This window comes from Macrosteles quadrilineatus, unplaced genomic scaffold (assembly GCF_028750875.1).
Source record: "Macrosteles quadrilineatus isolate MER2022 unplaced genomic scaffold, UCM_ALF_1.0 Scaffold_4__1_contigs__length_99947679, whole genome shotgun sequence".
NCBI classification, from domain to species: Eukaryota; Metazoa; Arthropoda; class Insecta; order Hemiptera; family Cicadellidae; genus Macrosteles; species Macrosteles quadrilineatus.
The window spans coordinates 10,652,587-10,678,894 of record NW_026542597.1 but is presented as its reverse complement, the minus strand read 5'-3'; the positions used below and the strand labels follow the sequence as shown (position 1 = coordinate 10,678,894).

The following is a 26,308-nucleotide window of genomic DNA, read 5'->3' as shown; positions in this document are numbered from 1 at the left end:
CCAGCTGATTTGAAAATATAGTTTAGTATTTTAATTAGTGTCACCAACAGGTGATATGGCAACGTCACACTAGCCTTGTCTTGTGATTAGCTGCCACCAACTGCAAAATTTTTTAGTGAGTACTACGACTATCCGCAGTACTATTCTGATAATTAGACGAATTCGTTATTTACAAGGCAAAAATGTGGTTCGGATTCCACTATAAACTGTTGGTCCATTAGTTGCCATTAACTGTATAGGCTATTAACAGCCGTTTCTATGTCGGCCTCAAGACACTAACAACTAGTCACTAACAAGACTACAAGATCGGGCCACTCATCCTACACTCATCTCCATTCATACTTGGCTTGAAATACCTACTTTGTATGGTCGCCATTTCATCATTGCGAAGATAAATAAATAGAATAAGTTTGTTCTAACATGAGCAAATATGTAAACATAACGTCTGATAAGCTGTTATAATCTTATCTTAGTCAACATCTGTTGCTTGGGAATTGGCTGAGTAGACAGGATTGCTGTAAAAATGTATCAGGTAAAAGGTAAAAGAAGTTCTATATAATCTATGGCAGACAGGCGACCCCTCCCGTTTAATGGCGTCTTATTCCATATTGTTGAACAGCACTACTACTGACATTGTTCTAAGCTGCTATAAGCCAATTTAAGATTGAAAATAAACTCAATAAAATTGAGTCAAAATTGGATGAAGGACAAAGCACGTATACTGCGACGTCAGTTACTCTATTGTAGGCATACTTCTACTTCGCCAATAATTTTAAACAAAGCCAAATTGAAAAGACAAATAACCTTGAAATCCCATGTTTCATCTTTCTTTTATGTCCCAGAACGGATAATTATAGGAGAGAGGAAATAGAATGTTGACAGTAGCACACTCTAGCGGCTCATTCAACTATTGTTTGTTTATTTGAATAATAATAAATATATTGCTGTTGGTTTAAATACTGTAGATGGGCAAAGGATGTATCTATATGTGGAATGATAATATTTAACACGCAACGATTGTATAGGCTAAACTTTGCACTTTACCCCAGCAATATTTGATTTCCTTATCAAGTTATCCCCAGTGGTTTTTAAGGGTAGTGTTGTGTACCCAACAATACAATAACGTTTATCTCTTACGATGAGTTGCATGTACTAAGAGAGAAAGACAACTGTAAAGATTTAAAAAGTTTTAGTTATGTTTGTGTTATACCCAATTTTGTTAGATTTGAAAAAAAAGAACAAATACAGTTGGTTGTAATATTTTAGATTTTTTTTAGACTGGTAATCTAAACGAGACTCACATTTCCCGGACTTTATCACACAATATGGGATATTTAGGGATAGAAGAAAAGTGGCAATTTGAGTAAAAGCTATGGTAAATTAAAGTGGAGCATTTCATGGCAAATTGCGGGATAAACGGGAATTTCATTACAACATGTCATGTGGGTTCTGTAATTTGTTTTATTTAGATAAGAAGAAGAAGGAGAAGAAGAAGCATGGTTTTGTTGTTGTTCCGTTCTGTTTTGACATGTCCATGATATCGAGTTAAGAAGCGGTTTGAAACTAGGTAAGGGTATATATTTGTTCCATTTAGGTTTATAAGTACCGTAATGATTTAAAAATATAATAGTTTATAAATATTCTTTTATTCTATAGCATGTTAACTGCAACATTTAGTACGGCAAGTAAAACTTGGGGGAGACATAACCTGATTTATTTAGCTGATAAATTCTAGACTAGTGTGTTTGCCACCAGTAGGCCTATCTATCGTAATAAAATAATTATGGGTTAACTTATGACTTATACGCCACATACTACTTACTTTGTAGACGAAAGGACTATTTAAACTTTACCTACTCGGTAGATCATCTACTAATAATAAAGTGATATAACCTTATTATTTATCTCACATTTACAATCCTAATGAATAGTAAGGTCATTCAAAATATTATTTCTTTTACAGTTTCTCTTTACCTAATTGAAAGTACGCTATTCTAATGGGTTTCTTTATAAGAGGTGTTTTTATTTATTAGATGTACATATTTATTGAGTGAAATGGGTCGCCGGAATTTTATCCCCCTGGAATTTTACCCAGGCAGGGCCCTAGGGACTTTGTCGCCCTGGGCGAGATCGGCGACTGCCGCCCCCCGGGAAATTTTAGAAAAATTACTTCTCTAAACACTATTTTTAAGCGTTTAGGAAGTGAAATCTGGTGTTAATACTTAATACAATTTTATGCAATTTTGTAACACTTTAACACTGAATATTTTGATTAATATGTTAACGGGACTTGGCCTATTAAAAAAAAATTATTTCAAAGGCGAGTAATAAAATCACTTAACTTCGTTGTTCCATTGCCACACCAGCTAACACCATCAAATCTTTCATTTCGGGGCGAAAAACCCGATCAGTTTACTTTGTTTCGACATAAAATAACACTCATGAGACACCACGGAATACGAAAATCATAAAAACACACTGGCACAATAATTAACACCAGACGACAGATCAACCGTAGTGTGGGTGACGGGTTAGAGGAGGAGGGTGTCGATGGGCGGTTGAACGCGGAACGTCCTGTGACTCAGGTCTGTTTGGCGCGCAAGTATCCAACCCCACCACTGCTACCGGCTACCGGCATGTAGTTTATCTGTTACCATTTATTCATCGATAATGAAAGTATACGTACAAACAAACAAGCTTAGTACAATAGGCATGACATTTGATTAACTATTTTATTGCTCACATTAAAACGATTAATTTCAGGTAGGTGTGAAAGGTGAAGTGGTGGTGGTAGGGGGAGGGGCGGATAGGCTAAGGCTGTTGACCTTCCGTGGCTTGTGTCTGTACTCTGTTTTGTGCGCAAAAACCATACTACTTTCACTGGCATTGCAGTTTATTTACGATTTATTGATATTGAAAGTATACTTTCGAAAAACAAGCTTAATACAATAATAGAAGTAAAATTAAAAAGGTTCACTATTTCATTGCATACGTTAAAACATTATTTTTTAAATGTTATTACAATTTTTTTACCCATTATAGGTTGAAGGGGGGATATATCCCCCTGATCCCCCCCCCCCCCCGTATCTATGCCACTGTCCCGCCTGGGCCTTGTTTACTCCTGGGCTCCACCCTTTTCTTGAGCGATCGCCGAATTATGGTGTCTCCCTTAACTCTAACTTAATTATGTACTAAGGGTTCTAAGTGTAAATTGCACATTTTAAAATTATTTTCATTTCATAAGGTGGTTTATGTTTACAGTTGCAGATATCAATTATTTTTTTGGTTTTTGTTTAAAATCTGACCTAAGAGTCGGCAGGACTTTCGGCCATCTTGGATTTCCCCCAAAACGGCAATGTTATTAATTGTTGAAGCAAATTACGACATTGTTTATTAAGATAAAAAGTTGCAAAATATTTTTGCAACTCCTCTCTCTCGGAGGGAAGGGAAGCCCATGCTACCAAAATAATCAATAATAAAGTAAACAAAACGTCGTGGGAGGGGGCAGAGAGAGAGAGAGGAATACATCGAGGTCAATCCCAACCGCTGCAATGTTACTTTGACGCTGTCACTCGTCCTGGGTAACGTCGTAACGTGGTGGTGACGGTTGTTCGATACACAAGCCGAGTGGTTGGTTTTTATATTTGGGCTTAAATTATAATTTTAAATCGATGTTTGAATTGCCGTTTATCTTCTTAGGCTTGTTCTTTGCGTAAAATGTAATATAGATAATTGTACTCTTCACATTCACTTAATGAATTTATTATGTTATTCGTATTAAAAATTTACTGTTCCCTAAAATTTGTTTGTTGCCCTGGCTCTGCCGCCCCAGTTCCACCGCCCCAGCTTCCCCGCCACGGCTCCGCCGCGGCCACCCCGGCTCCACCGCCCCGGCCCCACCGCCCCGGCCCCGCCGCCTTGGGCGACCGCCCGAACCGCCCACCCCTGGGGCCGGCCCTGATTTTACCCCCTGGGTAAAGCTGACGTCACTATGACGTAGTAACCTGAGTGGCCAAAAGTTTGTTCGCGGCCGGAATTTTACCCCCGCGGATTTCGAAGTCTAATGAAAATAGTCAGAGCGTGAATAATTCAATTAGCGATAAAAATCAGAATTTTACCCCCTGTCCATATAACTAGTGTTTAGACAACTGAAATGTACGGGCCGGATTTTTACCCCCCGGAATTTTACCCCCGGAATTTTACCCCCTGGCCGATTTTAGAAATTGAATGATTGGTTTTCTTATTTCTGTTTTTAATTAATTGTAAACATTTCATTATTTAGTGGCCTATCTTTATTTATTTATTTTGTAATCTCATTCAGTTGATTGTATATACGTCATATTAACCAAAAGTTGGCTTCAAAGATCGAATCCTAATACTTGAATCTCAAAATTAAAATTAAAAACATTTTCGATTAGTTAATGTCACAAATAAATTATAGGCTACTTTATAATAACATTTTTACTATTAAATTGAAACAGAATGAAGATAATTAATCATTCTCACTAATTTTTATATCTAGCCAGGGGGTAAAATTCCGGGGGTAAAAATCCGGGGGGTAAAATTCCGGGGGTAAAATTCCGGGGGGTAAAAATCCGGGCCGTACACTCTAGGTTTTTATAATTTCATGTGTTCTGATTAAATTCACAACCGTGAAAATATATGTTTAATTCCGCGTTTAATCCATCGAGCTGATGTCGCGAAACTCAAAAGTCCGCGGCCGGAATTTTACCCCCTGGTTTGTGACGTCACGTTTGCCCAGGGGGTAAAATTCCAGGGGGATAAAAATCCGCTACCCCAGTGAAATCACAATGCTTTAAAAAAGAAATGCAAAGGAAGTCTGCAGCTAGGACTCGAAGGAGAGCTAAGGCGATGGTTACTTTTCAAAGACTTTAAAACTTTGTTCTTTCCTAAAAAAACTTTTATGGTACTATTTATTTACTGCAATGTATTTATATTTGATAAATTTAAGTAGCCTACAATATTTCGTTCATACAAATCCTGAACCTACAACATGTTATCAATCTCTTCTGTTTTTCTAGGTGGTTTTTCAACAATCTTAGTATGACTGATAATAGTTCCACAATTGTTATTGACAATGGTTCTGGTCTGTGCAAAGCTGGGTTTGCTGGTGACAAAACCCCTCGGGTGGTATTCCCGTCTGTAGTGGGTCGCCCGAATCGCATGGGGCTATTGGCTGGCATGAATGAGTCAGACTGCTTCGTAGGCTACAGGGCACAACGTACCAGAGGTGAGTGACTGTAGTGAAACATGCAACACATTCGTGTAGGCCTACGTCTAAAATTATTTTAAAAACAGACCGAGCCTACAAGTTCAATTTGGCTTGACATTTACCAAGGCCTACTCTAAATGCCGGGTCAGTCCATATCAAATCAACACACTTTCAACATATTTTTTACCTTGCCATCTTAGATTTTGATGAAATTTGGTACATAGGTTACCTTTATGAAAACTTAAAAAAATACCAAATTTCAGATCAATATCTCAAACAGTTTCCAAAATACGGTTTGTGTGAAGTTTGGTGCAGATCTATCAAAACGGCTCCGCCTGAGAGGGTTTTAAGTGGGCCAATGTCAGACTTTTTGAACTACAATGTTTACAAATAAATATAAAAAGCTGTTACCCGGCATCTGTTTTGTAAGTTTGAATAATCACAACATACTGTTTAGACATGATTTGAAATAGTGCCACAATGTTTCCGTAGAGTAAATATGTTAAATGTGTACATGTTAGATAATATGTTAAATATTTTAAATAGTTTATTGTGTAAAATATACTGAATCTATTTTATATGGCCTGTTAATACATAACCAAAACCTTACTATCCGTAATCAGATGTTTCATCTTTACTTTGAAATGCTCGTTTTAAATATTTTAGAATATCTCAGGAGCAGAACCTGTACATCTTAACATCTGCTCTTCGAACTGTCCAATTTAAGTTTTTACAGCTGACTTCAATTGATAGATATTTTGGCTACATTCTTTCAAAATGTAAACATGTAAAATTTGGAAGCCCATGGGGCTTAGCCCAAGAGAAATATGAAAATCAAATGATATAGTATTGCATTTCCATCCATTTGTGAGCTATGTTTCAATTTTTAAGTCTCTAGCTCATTAGGAAGTTAGTTTGAAATTGATATCAAAATTTTTCGCCTATTGGGTCTGATGATGATTGGAGTGTCCAATCGAAATCGATCACCACTTACCATCTTTTTTGTATATTTACCGTCTTGTGAGTAACAGTGTAAGCGTAAATATATGTTTTAAGTGTTATAAGACGTTCTTTTATTTACTTTCCGTAAATTTAATAACTCGTACAATGCTGATCAAGAAGTTATTTATCAAAATTTGTAGGTACCGGACAAGAAAGCGAACTAATGAAAACAAGCCTATAGCCCAAGAGAAATATGAAAATTAAATGATATAATATTGCATTGGCATCCATTTGTGAGCTATGTTTCAAGTTTAAAGTCTCTAGCTCAACGGGAAGTTAGTTTAAAATTGATTGCAAAATTTGTACCGGACACGAAAGCGAGCGAATACTGTAAAAACAAATGTAAACACATACATTATGTATGTGGTTTGAATAATGTGGGCATTAGACGTGGCCCAAGAAAAATATGAAAATTAAATAATATAATATTGCGTTGTCATCCATTTGTGACCTATGTTTCAAGTCACTAGCTCATCAGGAAGTTAGGTTAAGATTGATTGCAAAATTTTTACCGGACAAGAAAGCGAGCTAATAAAAACGTTTTAAAATTAGACAAACCACCGTTGGTTTTGAATTATTTTAACCATGAACCCATTGCAATCCCATGACCAAACTTGGTGTACACATTACTGATAACATGAATAACTTTGTATATTTTTTAGAAAATAATCAAAAATGTGTTTTTCAAAATATTTTATTTTAAAAATTTATTTTTGAATTTGAGAAAAATTTTGTTGTCATAACCTATTATGTGTTGTATATCATTAGAAAGGGCATAAAAAGTGCTAAAAAATGACACCTTTCCCATGTTTCTAACTTAAACAGGAGACAAGTTATGACTATCTAGAAGTTTTACCGCAGCGCGATTTTGACAGTTTTTTGAAAACTTTAAATGGCCGTATTTTGGAAACTGTTTGAGATATTGATCTGAAATTTGGTATTTTTTAAAGTCTTCATAAAGGTAACCTCTGTACCAAATTTCATCAAAATCTAAGATGGTGAGGTAAAATAGGTGTGTTGATTTGACATGGACTGACCCTGACCTCTAATTGTACCAAATATTAGATACATTCACAATGAAACATTTTTGGCTAAAATTCCTGATGGTTTAAAACTGAAGTAGAGTTGATTTTAGTTACCTACGGTACTAAATTTGAGTCAAGATGATCCTCAATTGATACAATGTTCATTCTTATAATATATTTATTGGTAATCCGGAAGAGGCTACAACACCAACATGAAATTTATTTTGGTAGCAGTTGTTTTTAAGTTAAAGGTACAATAATAAGATGGTATTATATTTCAGTCATGGGTTTCCTTGCAAACCAGTGGTGTAGTGGAGCGAGATCCATAAATATTGCTAATACCAGTAATGTGTTTAATGCTAAAGGCCCGCGATTTAATGTCCGCGAGAGTAAAGAAGTCCCCTGAGCTCCGGCCTATTCGTAGTTTGAAGGCGTTAGTTACGCTTGAACGTTTCACGCGACAATTAGAGCCGTCTTCACTCTGCTCTGCTAGAAGGCTTAATTTTTGTATGTAATATCTGTATGATTTTTATAAATCTCTGTCATAATATTGCTTTGCATAGTCATACAATCGAAGGAAACCCATTTTATAGAGTTAATAAGGCAAATTAATAACCTTTCTACTTTTTGATTTTTGTTTAGTTAAATGTAACCATACCATTAAAATACAATACAATAAAATCCTTTATATCCAAGTTTGAAACCATTAATCCCAAATAATTAGTTGATCCATGAATATACTTACTGTGAATGCATATTACCGGTACAAAATATAAGTACAAGAGTACAGCAGTTTCAATAGCTTTAATCAATAAACAACTTATTATTTAAAGCAAAAAATCAAGAAGAATTTTATCAAAGAGTTTTATTGATGTTCACTGGCAAAGGTTGGGCTAACTCCAAATCTTCTTTGTCTGTATCATGGGGTTCAGAGCCGGAATCCTCAGTCGATGAATCATCTCCGCCTCCCAAATTGATGACAATTTCATCGACCGCGTTTTCCACTATGCCATCCGTCGTCCAGTACTCATTTTCTGTATGTTCTACATGTTTGGAATATTTTTTCCACAGCGCAGGGGTAACAGAGTTAAGCGCCTCGTTTGCCATGTCAGTCTATGCTCCCAGGGACATGCTACCTGATAAAAATACTTCCTTTGGATATGTCATGTCAAACTATATCATGCTGAATATGTGGCTATTAAAAAAAAACCAATGAAAGATTGACAGTTGTATAAATGTTTATGATTTGTTTAAAAAAATTGTGTTAAAAAGTTAGGCTATATTTTGAATATAAAACCATTTAATTTTTACAGTGATCTTTTTCAAGAGTTTACAAAAAATTTTAAAGTATATTTAAATATTGTATACTCATTGTTTAAAAACATTAAGTTTTATTCGTATTTAGTTCTTTCAATATTGAATAAAATAAGTAATTAATTAAAGAGGCATAAGTAGTAGTACTAACATTTTTTAAACTAATGTTAAAATATATCTAAAGTGAGTTATGGTAAATTTACCTGTTGTGTTTCTGGATTGAACATGTTGTTTAACTTTTGCCCAGAAAAATTCTATGGCATTTAAGTCACACATGTAAGGTCTTAAAATGGTGTGGCCTTGTTGTCGTACCAAGTTATCAATTTTGTAAACTTTTTGTGGTGGTTTAAGTCTTTTAATGGCTTCAAAAAATTCCGCTTTCCTTGTTGTTTTTTCTTCATAGTCTTTGTCGTGTTTTGACAACCACTCAACTATTACTTTCTTTGTTGAAGACATATTAGGGACTTTGTCTTCTCCTGTTCTCCATGGTACGGAGCGTTGTCAATGACTATGACTGAATTTGGCGTTAAATTTGCAATACACGTTCCCTAATCCATTTTTCAAAGATGGAAAAACTCATTTGGCCATGATAGTCTCCTTTGGCACTGTTTGCCTTATAAATAAGCCAACCCCCCTGCTAAAACCCTTTGATTGACCCGATGTCTACGACAATCGCACGGTTTGACGCTTTCATATCAGGTAACAGACCATCGACGTCTACACTTTACCAACATTTCTGGAACGTTAAATTACTGTCCATCCAAGTTTTGTCCAGATAGAAAATTTTCCTTTTTTGTTCCCTTAGCTTTCTTATCTCTCGCAAATACTTAAACCTCCAATTAACAATGCCAGGCCTTTCAATCAAACATTTTCTTTTGGAACCACATTTCTTCCACTTGAACCCCATATATTTTAAGAGACGCCGAAGTGCCCATTCGCTCCATTTAAAATTAATCCTTTCTCTCAAAACAGGTAATAGTTTTTTACATGTAGGGACAATTTTTTTGTTCGTGTAAAAATCGCGTATCTATTTGTACTTTATGGTGGTCAGCCTTCTTGCGTTTTTTCCCGGGTGTACAGAGTTTTTCATCCGGAGTTTGTTTGCCGGCTTTTCTAATTCGTTTAATAGTTTTTTCTGACACTTTACAATAGTTTGCAGCACGTTCTGTTGCCTTTTCTTTCAGACTAATAACTTTTTGTCTTTATATTCGTTGTCACAACACTTGGTCACCCGTCTAATTAAATCCCTCTCTCCAAGTCCACTAGCCTATGTATAGTAGCACAACGTTTTCTTAAATCCATAGCTACAAGGACCGTCCAAAACAGAACAGAACTCACTACGTGAACACACGAGACTACACTGAATCAAATTAAGTGACCACATGATGATAATCCACTTACAAAAACAAAGATATGAGTAATTATGTTTACAACAGTTGTTTACAGACAGACATCGAGGCGAGGCGCTCAGATGCTTAGCGCCTGCAAATAGTGTGCGATACCCTCCAAACATAGCTGCGTATCGCTCTGGCTCAAGGGACTTCTTTACTCTCGCGGACATTATAAGTGATGCCCTTTGAGCTTGAAATAGAATATTTGTGCCCCTCTTAAACTACCTTCTCTATCTCTTCCTTGTGCCCCAAAAAATCTAAAATTAATTGAGCCCACCGGGCTCATTTATTAAAGTGTCTCTACAATGCTCCAGAGGGTAAGCCAGGTAGGCCCGGGCCTACCAAAAATGTTGGTAGTTATATTAAAATTATAGATAACTAAAGCAATGTAATTTATAGGTAAATAAAGGGAAAGCATTAAAACTCATTATTTTGAAATTAAATTTTAAAATTCCTCCCTTTTAGCAGGGAAGCTCCTCAAACCTCTCGTCCCCTGACCAAACTGCTTCTTGATCCTTGTTAGGCCTACCCTGAAAATTATTCCTGTAGCCGCCCCTGCAATGCTCTGTCCTAGAAATAAAGACCAAACAGTGGCCTTCCATCCAGCAGATTGAAGGAAAAGCACTCCTTTTCAGTTCTTCTACACAAGTGAGAGTTGCATAGAGCTATGAGCTATAACACTGTCCATTCCATTATCAATGGTGGAATATCAATATTAGTGATGTGTAATGACCAAAGATAATGTTTTTGACATGGCTAATTCATTATGCATTAATCTATAATGAGTTTCGTTTTAACGTTGAGTATTACCAGCGCATTGGTAATTATACTTTTATTCTTCTGCCTTTGCTTATTAAACTATTCTAGAAACCTATGTTTCAACTTTGATCGGTTCTGGACAATGACAGGTCTCATAACCTTGGAACACCCTGTAAAGCGAGGTACAATCACCAACTGGGATGAGATGCAGACAGTATGGTATCATGCATTTGATGAGTTGGGCGTCACACCAGAAGACTACCCTGTACTGTTAACTGATGCTTCCTACAACATCAACAATAACAACAGGCAGATAATGACTGAGGTACAGACATTGCTTTGATTAGTATCTCATCCTCTTTTTTGACTTTGTCTAAACTCTTAGACAATGCGTTAGGCTCCTGCAAATAGCCAGGCTTTCAGATTGTGTCTGCCCTCTGCATAACTCATAGCATTGTAAACTCCTCATACTTACACACTTTCTCTGATACATTTAAGTTTCACTGGGATCAGAGACGTGTAGATGAATTGATAACTATCGCTTTCTCTCATATTTCAGGTAGAATATAGAGTGGTATTTTTACTTTGCCAGATATTTTTTTATGTTATTTGTGATGATGGCTTAAAAACGGAGAAAGCAATTGTACAAACTGAAAGCCTGGTATAGGTTTGGCAATAGAGAACCTATATTCATTCAACGTTTTTCAACACATGTGCAAAACAAGTTTTATCGTATTAAAACTGGAATTGGTAATGGAGTTGGGCCTTGGTGCAAAAACAGACACTTTTGCTATGTCCATTGCCTGAAAATGGTACATTTGGGGACATCCTCTTTAGCAGTTATTCCTTAAATCCTTAATTTCAATGTTGTAGATCATGTTTGAGACCTTCAACACACCATCCATGTACATTGCTATTCAGGCTGTTCTCTCCCTGTACGCCTCAGGAAGGAGGACTGGTATTGTGTTGGACTCCGGTGACGGCATCTCACACACAGTCCCCATCTATGAAGGTATTTTAAATTGTGATACTTTGTAATTGATTTAATTTGATTGAAGTCTGGCTTAATAATTTGTTTATATGCTTTTAAAGATCGGTAAAAAACATCATTAAGCGCCAATGGATCGTCAAGACCACTAAAAATCACAGTAGTCAAGCAGGAAGGTGTGACTTGGTGATGACTTTATAGTCCGCGCGCTAACTTTTCACTTGGGATTTTTGCTGTTCCGTGTGAATTTTGTATCGGCAACGTCGCACCGCCGAGGCGAGCGCCCGCTTCTTGTCGCTTTGGCTTGACATGTGACAGGTATAGGATGGGGTAGCGAGCCCTGCAGCGTTGCCAAGCTGTGCAAGTCCCAAGTGAAAAGTTATTGCGCGCGGAGTATAATCATGGACATTATAACAACTCTACAGCTGATTAGTGTAAAACTAATGTGAGAGCTTACAATTATTGGGGGCGTTCTGGGAACATGTACCGGTGCACCGGTGCAGATTAACCGGTGACTTATTCACCGGTACCGCCCCGGGTCAAGAGTCTTGGTATCCCAGAACAGTTATTCACCGGTTTAAGATACACATCGGATTATAATTTACACATTCACCTATTATTTACTTTATAATATTTAAACCAATCAAACTTGTTCTCACAGAAAAAGTTATTTGAAACTTTTTCACTTAATATGTAATACAACACCCTCATATAATAAATTGTTTACTAATTACGTAAATGTAACATAACCTATGAAACTGATGAACATTATTCGATTCGATGGACCCGCCATCTTGCCGTAGCTGCATCTGTTGTCGTTCGAGTCGTTGTCCAAGAAGCTGACCAATCAGAGGCTGCCGGTGTATTATGCACCGTACATTTTCCCCCGTGCATAAATCTTGCACCGGTGGAGGAAAAAGAGGAAATAGCTGTCTGCTAATTTAACTCACCGGTCTCCCAGAACGACACATATTTTGCACCCGGTGCGGCACCAGTGCATCGGTACATGTTCTCAGAACGCGCTCATTGTTTAAATCTGTCTGTTATCAAAGTACAAATTTCAAACAGACCCTAAAAAAATTATGTAAATTTGACTTTTGACAAAAATACAATTTTAAACATACTGTGAGGTATAAGTTTAATTTTATTGGTCAAAATAAGATGGTTGATTTATAATAAATCAACATTTTAAAATGTAAATCATGTAAATTAAGGTCCCCACCGAGCTCCCGTTGCAACCAAATTCGCAAATGTTTCACACTTAATGGAATTAGGTAAAATAATCTAACAGCATGTTTTTAACATGAAATTATATTTTTTATTCTCTTATTTATTTAATTTTTAAGGGTCTGTTCTAACTAATGCTGTTGGCCATCTTGAACTTGCTGGTCGAGACCTGACAGACTGTTTGATGAGAGCCTTGGCCGAGAACGGCTACAAATTCTCTTCTGTGGCGGAGAGAGAAGTGATTCGGGAAGTTAAGGAAGAGTTGTGCTTTATCGCATTGGACTTTGAGCAAGAAATTACTACAGCCAACCACAACTCATTGCATAAAAAATATGAATTTCCTGATGGTCAGGTGAGATGCATAGAGGTTCATTGTAGCCTCCTGAGATTCTTAAAACTATAATTATAACTCAACTAGCTGTACCCGCGGGCTTTGCCCCGTTTAACTTCTTAATTTTCAAGATGAGCTGGTTCGCATGGCTCAATCATGTCCTGGTTGAAGTTTGTTCGCTACGCTCACTCACTTTTAGGTTGGAGCTCGTTCGCTACGCTCACTTGCCTTCAGGATAGCTCGTTCGCTACGGTAACTCGCCTCCAGGTTGAAGTTCGTTCGCTACGCTCACTCACCTTTTGGTTGCAAATTAGCTGTTGTCATAAATGTAAAAGAAATAATAGTGCTGCACCCTGTTGGTAATCCTTGTAACTTTAATGCTATTGAACATCATAGAACAGAACCAACTTGTTTAATTGAAACAGCTTTTAAGATTCATTAATTCCATTTAAATATGAGTACTCATAAGGTTAACATGGGAAACTCCAGAGCCACTGGGGCGGAGCCCGAGAGTCAGATCAGAATAAAAACAACTTAGTTTTTCCTATTTAATGCCTAAAGAATCAGTGTACCAAATTTCAGCCTCCTAGGTAAATGGGAAGTAAGAGAATTAGTGATGACTGAGTGAGTGAGTCAGTCAGTCAGGGAGGGCTTTGCCTTTTATATATAGATTTTTACCTTCATAACCAATAAATGCTAGTTAATAATACTGTAAAGCTCTCTATTCCGAACCCTGCTATTTTGAAAATCCCCCTTATCAGAACTGATATATTTTTAAACTTAGCTTGCTACATAGGTAGCTAACCATGTGACTGATATAAAATTATTGCAGCATTGGTGTTAGGATTGTTAGATGAGGCCCTAGCTTATTTTTAAAATCTTCCTTAATACTCTGTTTGGGACTATAAAAAAAACTTGTCTTACTAATCCATTATTTAGTAACATTAAAAGGAAAATTTGAGAACTATGTATTAATACTTTAATACTTTTCAAGGAAATGGTGACCATACAAAGTAGGTATTTTGAACCATGTATGAATGGAGATGAGTGTAGGACGAGCGGTGTGATCTTGTAGTCTTGTTAGTGTTTATATAATATTCCTCAGATTATATTGTTGATGAAGTATTATAAAAACCTGCTGAATAGAAAAATAATCTTCTAGGTTGTCAAAATTGGAAAAGAGCGCTTTCTTGTGCCAGAAGCCATGTTCCAGCCCTCACTCATTGGTGTCTCTGGTGATGGTATCCATGAGATGGTCCACAACTCCATCAATATGTGTGACAGTGACATCCATAAAGACCTTTACGCCAACATTGCCCTGTCTGGAGGCAATACTATGTACCCTGGGATCGCTGAAAGATTGCAGAGAGAAATCACTACTCTTGCTCCTTCTACTACGGAGATCAAAATTAGTGCGCCCCCTGAGAGGAAATACTCAGTATGGATTGGAGGTCAGTAGTTTTATTCAGACTAATGGTGATATTGACATTTGGTAGTAGCTGTCTGCTCTCCCTTAAAATTTGTCATAATTGGCAAGTACCAATCTTCCTTATAAGTTGGTTGTATTTTAAATTCATGCATTTATATGCTGTATTGGAGAAAGAAGAACTCTTTGACTTCTATTTTGACAACATTTTGTTACAAAAACTCTGTTCTGGAAATTTAATACTAGTTCTGACCTCTCTAAAATATCGTTGCCGTTTTCCCCACCTTTAGTTGACGCTAAATTTGAAGAAAGTTCTATTTTTATGACTGAGATTTCCAAACTCTTTAGGGGAAGTGTCCTAAACCCCTGTAGTTGGAGTAGAACATTTAGGAAAAGTTCCAAACTTAACCATGTCAATTTTGTTAGCGTCACAGTATATTTCTTTACTTTTTAGCCATTCTGCATAAATTATACTAAATTAATTAATATTTTGCTTTGGAATTGCCTTATTAAGAAAAAAAAGAAAAAAACAGTGATCATGTAGGCTATAATCGGCTCAACAATTTTGTTTTTATAAGTGGTGGATCAATATTGAATCTATATGTTATGAAAAAATTCATAGATATAAATTAATGTGCATTCCTCTAAAATTTTGTTTTACAGGGTCCAACTTTGCTTCTCAAGATTTGTTCAAGCAGATTAGGATATCAAAACAAGAATACTATGAGTGTGGATCCAGAATTGCCAATATGATGTGTCTATAAATACAGTGAAGGAACGTGTTAAGCTGCAATGAAATTGCTGATGAACAGTTTTGTTAAACACACTATGTATTATGTTGGACTCAGTACTTGCATTACCAAATTAGTTAGGTCTTAGAATGTGATATTTATTTTGTACAAGAAATGTAATTTATTTTAAAGAAAACTTTGTGTTGTATTGAGTGGAACTTTAGTACAAGCTTCTTCTGGTTGGATCATCTATGAAGACCAAAGAGTGGATCATGACATGTTTTAAACACACTCTTAAGAAGATTTATTTTTGTTATGTATCAGTAGTCAATTTTTAGTTCTGTTACCATTCAGTGTACCTATGTTAAGTGCCTTTTGATAAATTAATTTTTTATTTTACATGCTATTAGACAATTTTGATTTTGACCGAATAAAACAATTTATTTAATAATCATGCTTGTTAAACATTGTATTACAGTACAAAAAGGGAAAACCTGACACTGTAAAATTTGCTCCCAAATAAAAGAAAAAGGTTTTGGCCCAAAATATGTTTTGGATTTTAAAATATATGAAATGAAAATACTTTTTTATCGAGTCGAACATTAGGACCACATGGTCCTTTCTTACAGTTACCCTCTTGTGAGTATGGGAACACAAACAGTCATTGTTACTTATTTAACTTTAAAAACCTAGGTATCTATACTTATTTAATACGCAAGCAGGTTTTTTGTGACAATTACTCCTCTGAAACTACTAAACCGATTGTCGTGTTTTTGGTGTCATTGGAAAGACTGTAACGTGTAGTTGTGCAGGAAACTTTCTTTATAGGCAAATAGGCAAATAATTAGAGAGTGAGGCCCTAGGGCTCTTTTAATTTTCCTATTTCTCCATAAGATTAACATGGGAAAGAAAAATGGTTATGCAACTCCAGCTGTTGTCAGAAATTAAAAGTGAGAAGAAGAACATGTGTTAATTGTAAACAGTCAACAAGATTGCTAATTTAACAGTTTGCTACAAACATTTACTGACTTGGTTTAAATGAAATAGTTTACTTTTTCATTTGGGTTGGCGTAAATATTACAATGGAAAAAAGTGAGAGAGCCTGGATAAATTGATATACTAAAAAGAAAACTAAATTAACACTGTGCTGCATTTCGTAGTAATCATTGAAAGAGCCGATTTGCAAACAATGGAAACATAGAAAAGTCATAGAACACCACCAAAGAAAAGAAATAGAAAAAAAAATTTTAGAATTTATAATTGTTATTATGGACAACCTAATGCGTCTATGAATAAGGCTATTTGTAGAAAACACTAAAAAACAAGATCAACTTTGGAAAAATGATAAGATATTTACAAGAAATGTTGATTATATCGATCTGTTATGTACATCTTGAGTATTTCCATAATCTTTGAGTCAAATCTTTTAAAGTCATCAGATATTATGGATGTTATTCGTTTTAAAATAACGCCTAGGTAATACTTAACAATTGCTCGAATTCGAGCAACAGGGGCACTAGTTTAACTTAATTGGGCTTACACAAACAAATATGAGTTTTTCCTCATGACTTCTTTATTACAATTCTTTACACTATTTACATGCATTGTCCATGGCCACAATCCAAAATTATTTTTGTATTAATGAAGGTGTCTTAAAAGGCTCTGTTGTGTTTAACTTCTTCAGAGGATCTGACACTAATTCTATATTCAAACCTGGACAAATTTTTTGTATTTCCAAACACAATTGGAAAAAGACAGGATCTTCATTACTTTCATCTACTATGAGAGTCTTCAACTTGTTAAAACGATACAAAGCATACAGGCCGCGGTGCGTGACTCCAGTAAAGCTAATATCTAGGTACTCAAGATTATTTCTGTGTTCTCCAGAAACTCTATCAAGACACCAGTCATCAAAGTGGGCACAGTTAGCAAAGCTGAGCCATTTCAGCGATGATAGGTTTTCAATATTTTTCAACCCTTCATAGATAATACGTGTGTTTGAAAAATCAATTGCCTCCAAAACGTAGTTAGGATCATATGCATTTGGCAAATAGTCATCATAATCTTTTTGTGTCTTCTTGTCGTCTTTAATCCAATATTCATGACCAACAAACTTGACGGCACCACCACGGTAAACTGTAAAATGTGCAGCGCCCAAGTCGCATCCCAGTATCATCAACCTTTCTTCGTTAAACTGTTGATCATATACCAGCTGTTCTCTTTTTTCTTTTTTCCACCATGTTTTTAGATCAAAGTATTTAAAATTCTCAGGATGTATTTTTGTTATGGATGCTGCAAAGTAATTGGTAGCAAATGCACCAAAATTGGTCTTGAAAAAGCCCTTTCTTTGAATGAATGGAAGTCTCCATTTACTTTTGAATCCTTCGATTCCTTCGTCATATGTATACCCACTTAAAGGCTTTGTTTCTACTAACCTTATATCCTCAAACTTATCTTTAGGATCAGATTTGTCAGAGAATCTCAATGCCAATATTCTGTTCCATGCTTGGCTAGGTACACCAACTTCATCTGAAAAACAAAAATAAAGTCTATTACATGCCTTTTTCATATATTTACAATTTTTTCTATAACAGTACCGCAACGCAAAAATATAAATATGTATAGATATTCTTCTATGGGACATAGATATTTTTTGACAAGCTATAAAAGTATATAGGCCTATATACATACTGTAGTAGGTTTTAACATGTTCGCTACTGAGCGTCGCATATATGCGACGCCACGGTCATTACCACAGACCGAGGTATACATTTGAATCTTACGCATAGACCGGCTGTCACTTGGTTAGCAGTACACACAGACCACGGGCGAAAACCTGTAAAACAGTGATCATTTACGTTGTAATACGCTACAATCGTGTTTGTAAATAATTCATTCTTGTTTTTTTGTAATTTTTGTAATGTCGCATATATGCGACGCCCGGTCTACAGCGAAGACAATAGTGAAAATTATCATAGTTTTCTTTAAATAGACCAAATGTCGCATATATGCGACGGTTCAATTTTGTTTGTGTTTTGAGGTGAAAGTAAGTAAACAGCACAGATTATTCAAGAACAGTTTGTAACTGAACAAATATAAAAGCTACAAAGGATAATGCAGCATACATACATACAGTGATGCAGAAAATTAAAAACCAGTTTTTTCAACTATCATTATGCCGTCACCAATCATTATATCCACAGACCAAGCGACGCAGTTGTGCGTCAGACATCTCTGTAGACCACTGCAGGGAATTCAGTGCCTTCAAATAGACCGTTACAAAGATATAAGCATTTTAATAACATTAGAACACCGACGCAAATATGCGACGGCAGTCTATTTTAATGTGACTAACCGTCGCATATATGCGACGGCAGTCTATGAGTGGAAACCGGCCGTCGCATATGTGCGTCGCTGGTCCATGTGAATGCAAAATTTTGTACTATTGCAGTAGCGAACGTGCTAAGGTTGTTTCATTTCTAAAATTCAATAAGTATATGTTGTTGTCTAGAATCAAGGAAGAGACTGTGCTGGACTTGCAAATCATCATTTATTGAGTTCTTACTTTTAAAGCTGCAAAAAGTATAACAACAATTTTGAATCTTTTTTTTATATTGTTTTATCGTCATTGGCTTTTTTTAATGTTTTGTAAAACATTTTGATAGGCATATTGCTTTTTTTAAGGGATCAGTTCAAACCCTGGTCTTCCAATCCTCAATGAAAGGCTAAATTTCCAGTTCCACTCCATTTTCGATACCATTTTGCATTCAATAAAAGCTTACTTTTGACCAGGGTTGCAGCCTTTGATTAGGGAAAATCACGACAGCCCCCCCCTCTTCTCCACCACGGATAAACACAGATATATGCAAAATCTTATACCCATTGAAATTTGAAATAATCCAAATAAACATGCCGTCTTATTATTTCTGTTTGCCTTGATTCTACCAATATATGGAACAGTTTTGTTACTATCCTGAAAGCCATAACCAAATCATATAACGAATGAAATGCAAAACAATTGCAATTTATTTAATATAGATGAAGTTAGAGGGTAAAATAAATCCACGGAACTGTGTTGTATGAGAGGAAACCAGTTAATAATCTATACAGAATTGCTGGAAAAACTACAGTATTGACTTAATCTAGTTGTGTTCTTTGGCTATCATAGAAATTTAAACCTAGACTACTCTTGAAGGGAGAACATAGTATTCGAAAGCGTTTGTTTTTTTTTACCCCTGCCGCAGCAAACCTACAGACTAAGCAAAATTCCATTTGATTTTCAATTAAATCCATTTCAATCACTACGTTTAACGAGTACCTAGGTTTGCTGCTTTAGGGAGGGTAAAGTGTGTTTATAAGAAAATATTAATAGCTCAGTATAAAACAAAAAAACAAAAAACTAATTCCAAGTTTGATCAAAATATATCCATAAACATGCAAACTACCAGTTTACTTATTCTCCATCAGAATAAATGGGAATTTAAAAATTTTTGAATTTTACCCGTAACCAATAACTGTACAAAAACACTTCAGGATACTTAATTATTTGTTTTTTTAATTATTTAAAAATTGTTTTGAAAGTAATTGGGAAATTTTATCTTTTGAGGGTCAAAAATGAGAAAAATCCATTTTTACCCCATAAATCCCCGTTCCCATGGTCCGTGCATGCTGGTTTTGTTAGAATAAATGTAGGTTTACACGTTTGTATTTATTTTGTTATGTATTTATAGACTTTCTGATGACCTCTTCGGAGTGAATTTATGTTCTTTTATCGCCTGAAGATGACCCCATTACGGGTTGAAACCGGTCGCCACTCATCGGTGACGTTGATCACACTGACGGATTAAAGATATTTTAACCTCTAGCATTGATTTGATAGATATGTATTTGATGGTAGCATGCTTAAAGCACATGACATAATGAATCGCAATCGGGGCAACTTCTCTTCCGTAACATTATTGAATAGGCCTACCCATTTATGTGCAACAGGAAGTCAATAGAACTGACACCAGCACCAAGTAAAATTGGTTTGATCACACTAAACTCATCAAACAGTTCATCTACAAATATTTTTGTCAACTCCCATGGTTGTGGCAACCTCGGCCACTTCCTTTACAATAGACTCACATTTTGCTAATTTCTTTAGCAATATTGGAATCAGTAAAAGTTGAGTTAAAAGTTTATTGCTAAAATCAATTGAGTTGTACAAAATATTGCAGCTAATTCAGCAATAGTATATTTCCAAACAAGAGTAGAAAGTGAGTCATTACACTTTCACTCGTGTTTTGAAAGTTACTTTTCGCTACACTACAAAGAATAATTATTTTCTTAATTAAAACAGACATTCGATTATTTTTACATTAAGGAACATTAGGCCTACAAAACTCATTGCATTTTTAGGTTATGCCCTCAATTTAAAGTTAATATTTGCTTTGGTTGTTGAAAATTGAAAAACTTGACAAAACAATAACAAATCTTTATTTTTTTAGTCGGCAAAATCCAAAAAAGATAGTAAACATTACTTTTGCATTGTAAACATTCTTTTTAAAACAATGTAATGATGATTTTTTTAAACATGTAGGCCCTAACAGGTTATTTCACAGTAGCGAAAAGGTAATTTTATCACTTTACAGGCTAAACCAACGTAATTTTGAAAAGAAAATGGGTATTGCACTGATTTTTTTTTTATGAACAAAGCAAAACACTTCAATATAATCAATTTTGACATGAAGAAATAATAAAACATTTGTTATTTAAATTAATAAATAACTGGTACTCCAGCCCCATCTTCAAACTCTCTAAAGGTCCTCCACTTCTTCCTTGTCCTCCTTAGACACATGCTGCTGGCCCTTATCGTCGCACAGATGGTTTTTACCCTTATCCAGTTCATCACTAAACTGTAAGGTTTATTCCATTTTTCTGTTAGGCGTTCTGCCATTGCTCTGAGCAAGGTCTGAAACTCTTTGCCCAGCGTTCCGTCCACAGACGTGACTAGTGGGGTAAAAGATGCATTTCTGGTTTCTGTTATTGTTAAATATTTCCTCATCTTCTCTCTTTCTGCATTCTCCAACACTTTTTCGTATGGGAGGTTCAAGTACGACGGAGCATCAGTGTCAACGACACGTACATCGAATAATGCTTCCGTCTGAACCTCCCATACACCCCTACAAGCCAAGTCTGCTTTTAGTGCTGCCGTATCAAATGACCCTTGCTCAGAAATCATTGGTTCTCGAACACAGTTTCCCCATGCTAGCTCCATCAAGCTTCCAAGGGTATCCCTTACCTCATTATGTCTTCTTATTACCAAACCACCTGTGCGACAGTTAAGAGCATGTTCCATATTGAAGTTTTTGCCACAACCATCACATGAAGAGGGGAGGTGTATAGGAGTTTTTCCATATCTTAATGCAAGAGCATCTCTGAACTCCAGTGGAGAAAGATCAGAGGAATACATTTTTCAGAGGAATACATGACAGCCATCCACTGTGTTTCGCTTTAGTATTTGCTCCTCGCAAGATAATTTTTTGTTGTTTTAGAGAAAGATTTTGAATAGTCGATTTCAAAATGTTTTCTTTTTCTAATCTTCTCTCCTCTTTCAAGTCCTTTTTTGTGATCATCAAAAGTTCTTCATGTTCTTGCATACTTATTTTCCTCTTAGTTTTTAGGGAGTCTATGATGAATTTACAACATCTCTTTGAAGCTCGGAACAATGCTTTTCCCTGAGCGGTAGGATCAACTAAAGCAATTCCTCCATTTTTTAAACCCATTAAAGTTTTATGAATGTGCTGAATTCAACCCTGTCCTTTCCGCACCAAAGTATGAAACTCAAAATACTAGGCTAGCAACAGAACCCTTCAATACCCCTTGTGTTTCTTGTAGGCTCTACAGTTATTTCACACATCGATCTCTATTACTACAATTGCGCTGTGTGCTGGGTTCTCGGTCCGGCCGCTGAGCACCCCCCTCACCACCTAACGTCTGAGCTGTCTCTCTCTTACTCATTACGTCTTATGACGTTTCCGTGTTTGCGCTAACAAAATACGCTATAGACCTATCTCTGTTCATAGTGGCTCGATTATCAATTTAGCCTATTTAAGTTGCAATCTGCATGAAATTGCGGAGATTATGGTAACTTAGGCCTATATGTTTTATAAGAAAATAATTCTTTTTTAGATTATATTCAATACTTAAATCTAAGTACTAAATACGGTTTGTTGATGCCATTTTTTAATTATAAAGCTGTTATCATTGCTAACCTAAAATGATGATGATAGGCATTTAATTTGATAATATATCACAGGTTCTCTGCGGAACTGTAGGCTACCCGTACTGAGTAATACTAAAGAGAAGTTAAAATCTATATAAAATACAGCCTACTTACTAATTCTATATCTCAGAGAACGGAGGCCCAGTTGCCAAGACATAACCTTCTTTAGATTATTATTTCAATTCATAACATCATAGAATGAATTTTCCCCAAAATTATGGCTTTCTGTGAATAAAAGATGATAGGCCTAACTTGATAGGCTACAAACAAAGTCTTACACCGGCACTATAGTAAAGTATTCATAATTGAGCATTTATTCAGTAGTTCGTTTACGTGGTATTAGGTTAGTGTCGTTCGTTTTGGTCTCATCCTCTGTGTTGTTGGTGTTCTCTCAGTCTTCTGCTCCTGCTGTTTTTGTTTGTTGTTTTATGTTTTGATTTGTGGATGTCTGTTTTGATGTTGTTTTGAACTGAAACGAAACCCCCGTAGGGTTCTTGCAAGGCTCACGGGACGCTCCGTGACGCACAATAATATTCTTTTGATTAGTAAACTTTCATTAGATTTTTTCATTATCAGCAAGTTTGGTTAGTTACGTTGTGGGTTATGATAGTTTAATTTTATATTTTTTCTTTATTTTATAACTAAGTATGACTTCATGGGTCTACGAACCATCAATATGACGTCTCGGTCGGATGGCTCCTGTTAGCCTGTCTGGAACGCAACCCAGCCAGCAAGGGGGTCTAGTTGACAAGTTGAGTTAGGACTCAGGTTCAGCTTTGGTTTGGCTTCCGTTGGTTGAGTTGAGTTGAGTCTTGACTTGAGTCGAGGTTGAGCTCGAGCTGACGGGGACGCCGACGCCGAAGTCAAGTCGAATCGAAGTCACCGATCGCCGAGACGAGAGAGACGCGGAAACGACGACGACGACGCGAGTGTCTTTGCGTCTTTGGTGCCACAGGGTTCGTAAAATCAATCTATTTTAAATCATTTTGAGGTACAAAAAGCTATACATTGCCTGGATGTTTAAACAGGAATAGCCCTTTATAGAAACTGCTCCTGATTGGTATTTAGAAAATCCGATGTTATGAGGAGAGAGGTTATGTCCGTCTCTGTAATCTGAAGACTGTTGGAAGACGTTAAGGTTATTTTATAGACTGTACTTAGTGACACTTTTTATGGTGTTTGTTCCGTGTCGGCCTAAATTGTTCTAACAATCATTATTATTATTTTCAAATTTAAGTATATAGCCTAGGCCTATTAAAAAAAGCACAACATTAAGTTAACTTACTGTGCTTCTCAAGTCTTTCATTTGTAAAATGTGTAAATATAATGTGTAAAACCCTATGTTACCAACACTGACATAAGTTTATGGCTCCATACACATTTTTTACAGGGAAAGAACTGTAGTAATTTGTGGAGGGTAGAAAGATGATGTTTGGATGGGTTGAGTAGGCCTAGTAGGCTAGGCTGGGTAACTTAGGCCCGAATTCACCAAACACTTAAACCGCTGTTAAGCTCTATCTGCAGTTAGGCCCTAACTCTTAACTGACGAAATCGTATTCGACCACTCGCTGTTAGAGCTAGTTGAGACTTACTCGTCGTTAGATAACTAAGTTAACTGCCCAATTTTGACCGGTTAACTTCTTTAATCTTTCGTTGAGTAAATATCAGCTGTTTTTATGTTTATATGGATAGGCCAAATGCTAAGTAGGCTAGAAGAACATAATTTAGGCAGTAGTGTCGTTCACTGAACTAGGGGGATAAGAGAAAGGGTTAAGATAATTATTTTAATAATTAAGACAAAAACTAGTGGCTTGTAGGGACATAAGTCAAATGTAAAACAAATTATTGTAATAGCCTATTTGAACAAAATTTAGAATAAAATTATTTATATGTGTGACGATAGATATCCCAGTGCAACATATCTTTTTTGTAAAAAACAATTTGTTGTTTTTTTATTATTTTAAATAAATAATTTCAATGACTCCAGAGGTTTAACCCTATTAAGGCAGCAAACATGTTTGTGAATAAATATTGGTTTAGGTACTAAGGTTGCTTTGGTCTTTTGGTTATTGATAAAAAGGCTTCCCAGATTGAATTTGGAAATTGTCTTTGTCAAATATGAGACGGCAAATAAAGGTGTGTTGAGATAAGCTTTAGTATTTTGTCAAAACCGCTAAATTAGCACCCCCGGCCCAGTTATTATTTCTAAGTTCATACTCCTTTTGTAAAGGGTTAGCAAAATTAGTGTAAAATAAAGGCATCCTATTGACCAAACTAAACCCTAGATTTGTTTCTGATCAACATTAAAAAACTACTTAGCCTAGTGTAAGTTTATGTGGTTGTATTCCTCCTAAAGGTGCGATTGACTTTACATATTCTATCAAAAAAGGGCCTAAATCAACGCCTGATTACTTACTGTTTTGAGACTGGTTATGTTTCCATTACCCAGTTATTGAAACCAATCACTAAATTTGCCTACTTTTCATCAGCATCTTCGTCGGTATTTATTCCGTACAGGTGCCTCCAAACGATTTTTTAATTTTGATATCTTACTTTATAGTTTTTTACCTCCTGAATCCAAATATACCATTAATTTTCACCGCTGATGAATATTTCTCAAGATATCGCCGTAAAAACATACCTAACATTACTATAAACAAGATAGGATGGATGACATTTACAAGTGGAATGAACTGTAGGTTAACTAAGCCTTAAGCCTACTTACAGCTGATTCTGTCACCGGCAATTTGCCTATTGACGACATTTTACTTCACTACAAATAAAATACAAAACAAAATACTCATTCGTACCTACTCATACGTGTTGCGTAGTGCTAGCTAAGTGCTATTCTGTCTGCTACGCCGTCGCCATCACAAGTTCAGATTAAGTTAAGTGAAGAGAGTAACATGGTTGATGAGAAGAATAACATCGTTGACTGAAGATAATAACATCGTTGTAGACACGGCCGCCTTTAACCACGGCCGCAGGCGGCCGTGCTTTAACTTTGTAGAAACATATCAAGTGATTCTATAGTCGATAACTTAATGTTTACTACAATAGGAATTTCGTCACATTATGGAGATATAGATGGAATAATGGACTAATTACTCGTAGTTCTTATTTAGGCATGTCAGGGTGGTAGGTCGTGCTATATGTGAATTGGTGACTGCATTAAGTGTTTTGAAGTTAGGTTAGATTAGGTAAGTTAAAGTTTAGGTTATAATGTATCGAGTTGTTACACTGAGAAAAACACTTCAAATTACTATTTCAAAAATGCTTGCATTTTTGAAATAGTAATTTGAAGTGTTTTTTCTGGATTTTAATTTTACAAAAACAGTCTGCAGGCAACATAAACTAACAACTCGATACATTATAACCTAAACTTTACCTTCCTAATCTAACCTACCTTCAAAGGACTTAATGCAGTCACCAATTCACATAAAGCACGACCTATCACCCTGACATGCCTTTTCTGACATCAAAAGGAGTTTGCTTACACATTCTAGAGGTTTGGTTGGGTTAGGTTATGTTAGAATAGCACCATTTTAGTATGTAATTTCTAAACGGCGAAATATAAATCAATAAATCATTAATAATGATAAAATACTGGTAAC

At 35.8% G+C, this 26,308-nt stretch overlaps 3 protein-coding genes across 4 annotated transcripts in view; 2 read left to right on the top strand and 1 right to left on the bottom strand.

Annotated features, from left to right (window-relative positions):
- Positions 1 to 1,556: 1,556 nt before the first annotated feature.
- On the top strand, positions 1,557 to 15,826 carry LOC128991427 (actin-like). The gene is made up of 7 exons (XM_054414288.1): positions 1,557 to 1,567; positions 5,043 to 5,251; positions 10,874 to 11,049; positions 11,598 to 11,736; positions 13,059 to 13,291; positions 14,433 to 14,721; positions 15,360 to 15,826. The coding sequence occupies exons 2-7, from the start codon at positions 5,065 to 5,067 to the stop codon at positions 15,458 to 15,460; spliced, it is 1,125 nt and encodes a 374-aa protein (XP_054270263.1). The 5' UTR covers positions 1,557 to 1,567; positions 5,043 to 5,064; the 3' UTR covers positions 15,461 to 15,826.
- A 1,165-nt stretch (positions 15,827 to 16,991) lies between these two features.
- On the bottom strand, positions 16,992 to 23,056 carry LOC128992535 (uncharacterized). Its single transcript, XM_054416157.1, has 2 exons — positions 22,809 to 23,056; positions 16,992 to 17,956 (listed from the first exon to the last, which is right to left on the bottom strand). Exons 1-2 carry the CDS (start codon positions 22,849 to 22,851, stop codon positions 17,055 to 17,057), a joined length of 945 nt encoding a protein of 314 aa, XP_054272132.1. The 5' UTR covers positions 22,852 to 23,056; the 3' UTR covers positions 16,992 to 17,054.
- Positions 23,057 to 23,611: 555 nt separating this feature from the next.
- LOC128992279 (histone-lysine N-methyltransferase EHMT2-like) overlaps positions 23,612 to 26,308 on the top strand; it is a 30,866-nt gene continuing 28,169 nt past the window's right edge. For both annotated transcript variants that reach the window (XM_054415770.1, XM_054415769.1), the window contains exon 1: positions 23,612 to 23,650. The gene's annotated coding sequence lies outside the window, so the exon portion shown is untranslated. The remainder of the gene's footprint in view (positions 23,651 to 26,308) is intronic.

What these genes read in the sequence shown, in the direction of transcription:
- LOC128992535 (XM_054416157.1), bottom strand. Translation starts at nt 22,851, where the DNA reads ATGTCTTGGCAACTGGGCCTCCGTTCTCTGAGATATAGAATTA. An exon ending in TTCTCTGAGATATAGAATTA is followed by an intron (nt 17,957 to 22,808) that starts GTAAGTAGGCTG and finishes TTTGTTTTTCAG; the next exon opens with ATGAAGTTGGTGTACCTAGC.
- LOC128991427 (XM_054414288.1), top strand. Translation starts at nt 5,065, where the DNA reads ATGACTGATAATAGTTCCACAATTGTTATTGACAATGGTTCTGGTCTG. An exon ending in ACAGGCAGATAATGACTGAG is followed by an intron (nt 11,050 to 11,597) that starts GTACAGACATTG and finishes TCAATGTTGTAG; the next exon opens with ATCATGTTTGAGACCTTCAA. An exon ending in CACAGTCCCCATCTATGAAG is followed by an intron (nt 11,737 to 13,058) that starts GTATTTTAAATT and finishes TTAATTTTTAAG; the next exon opens with GGTCTGTTCTAACTAATGCT.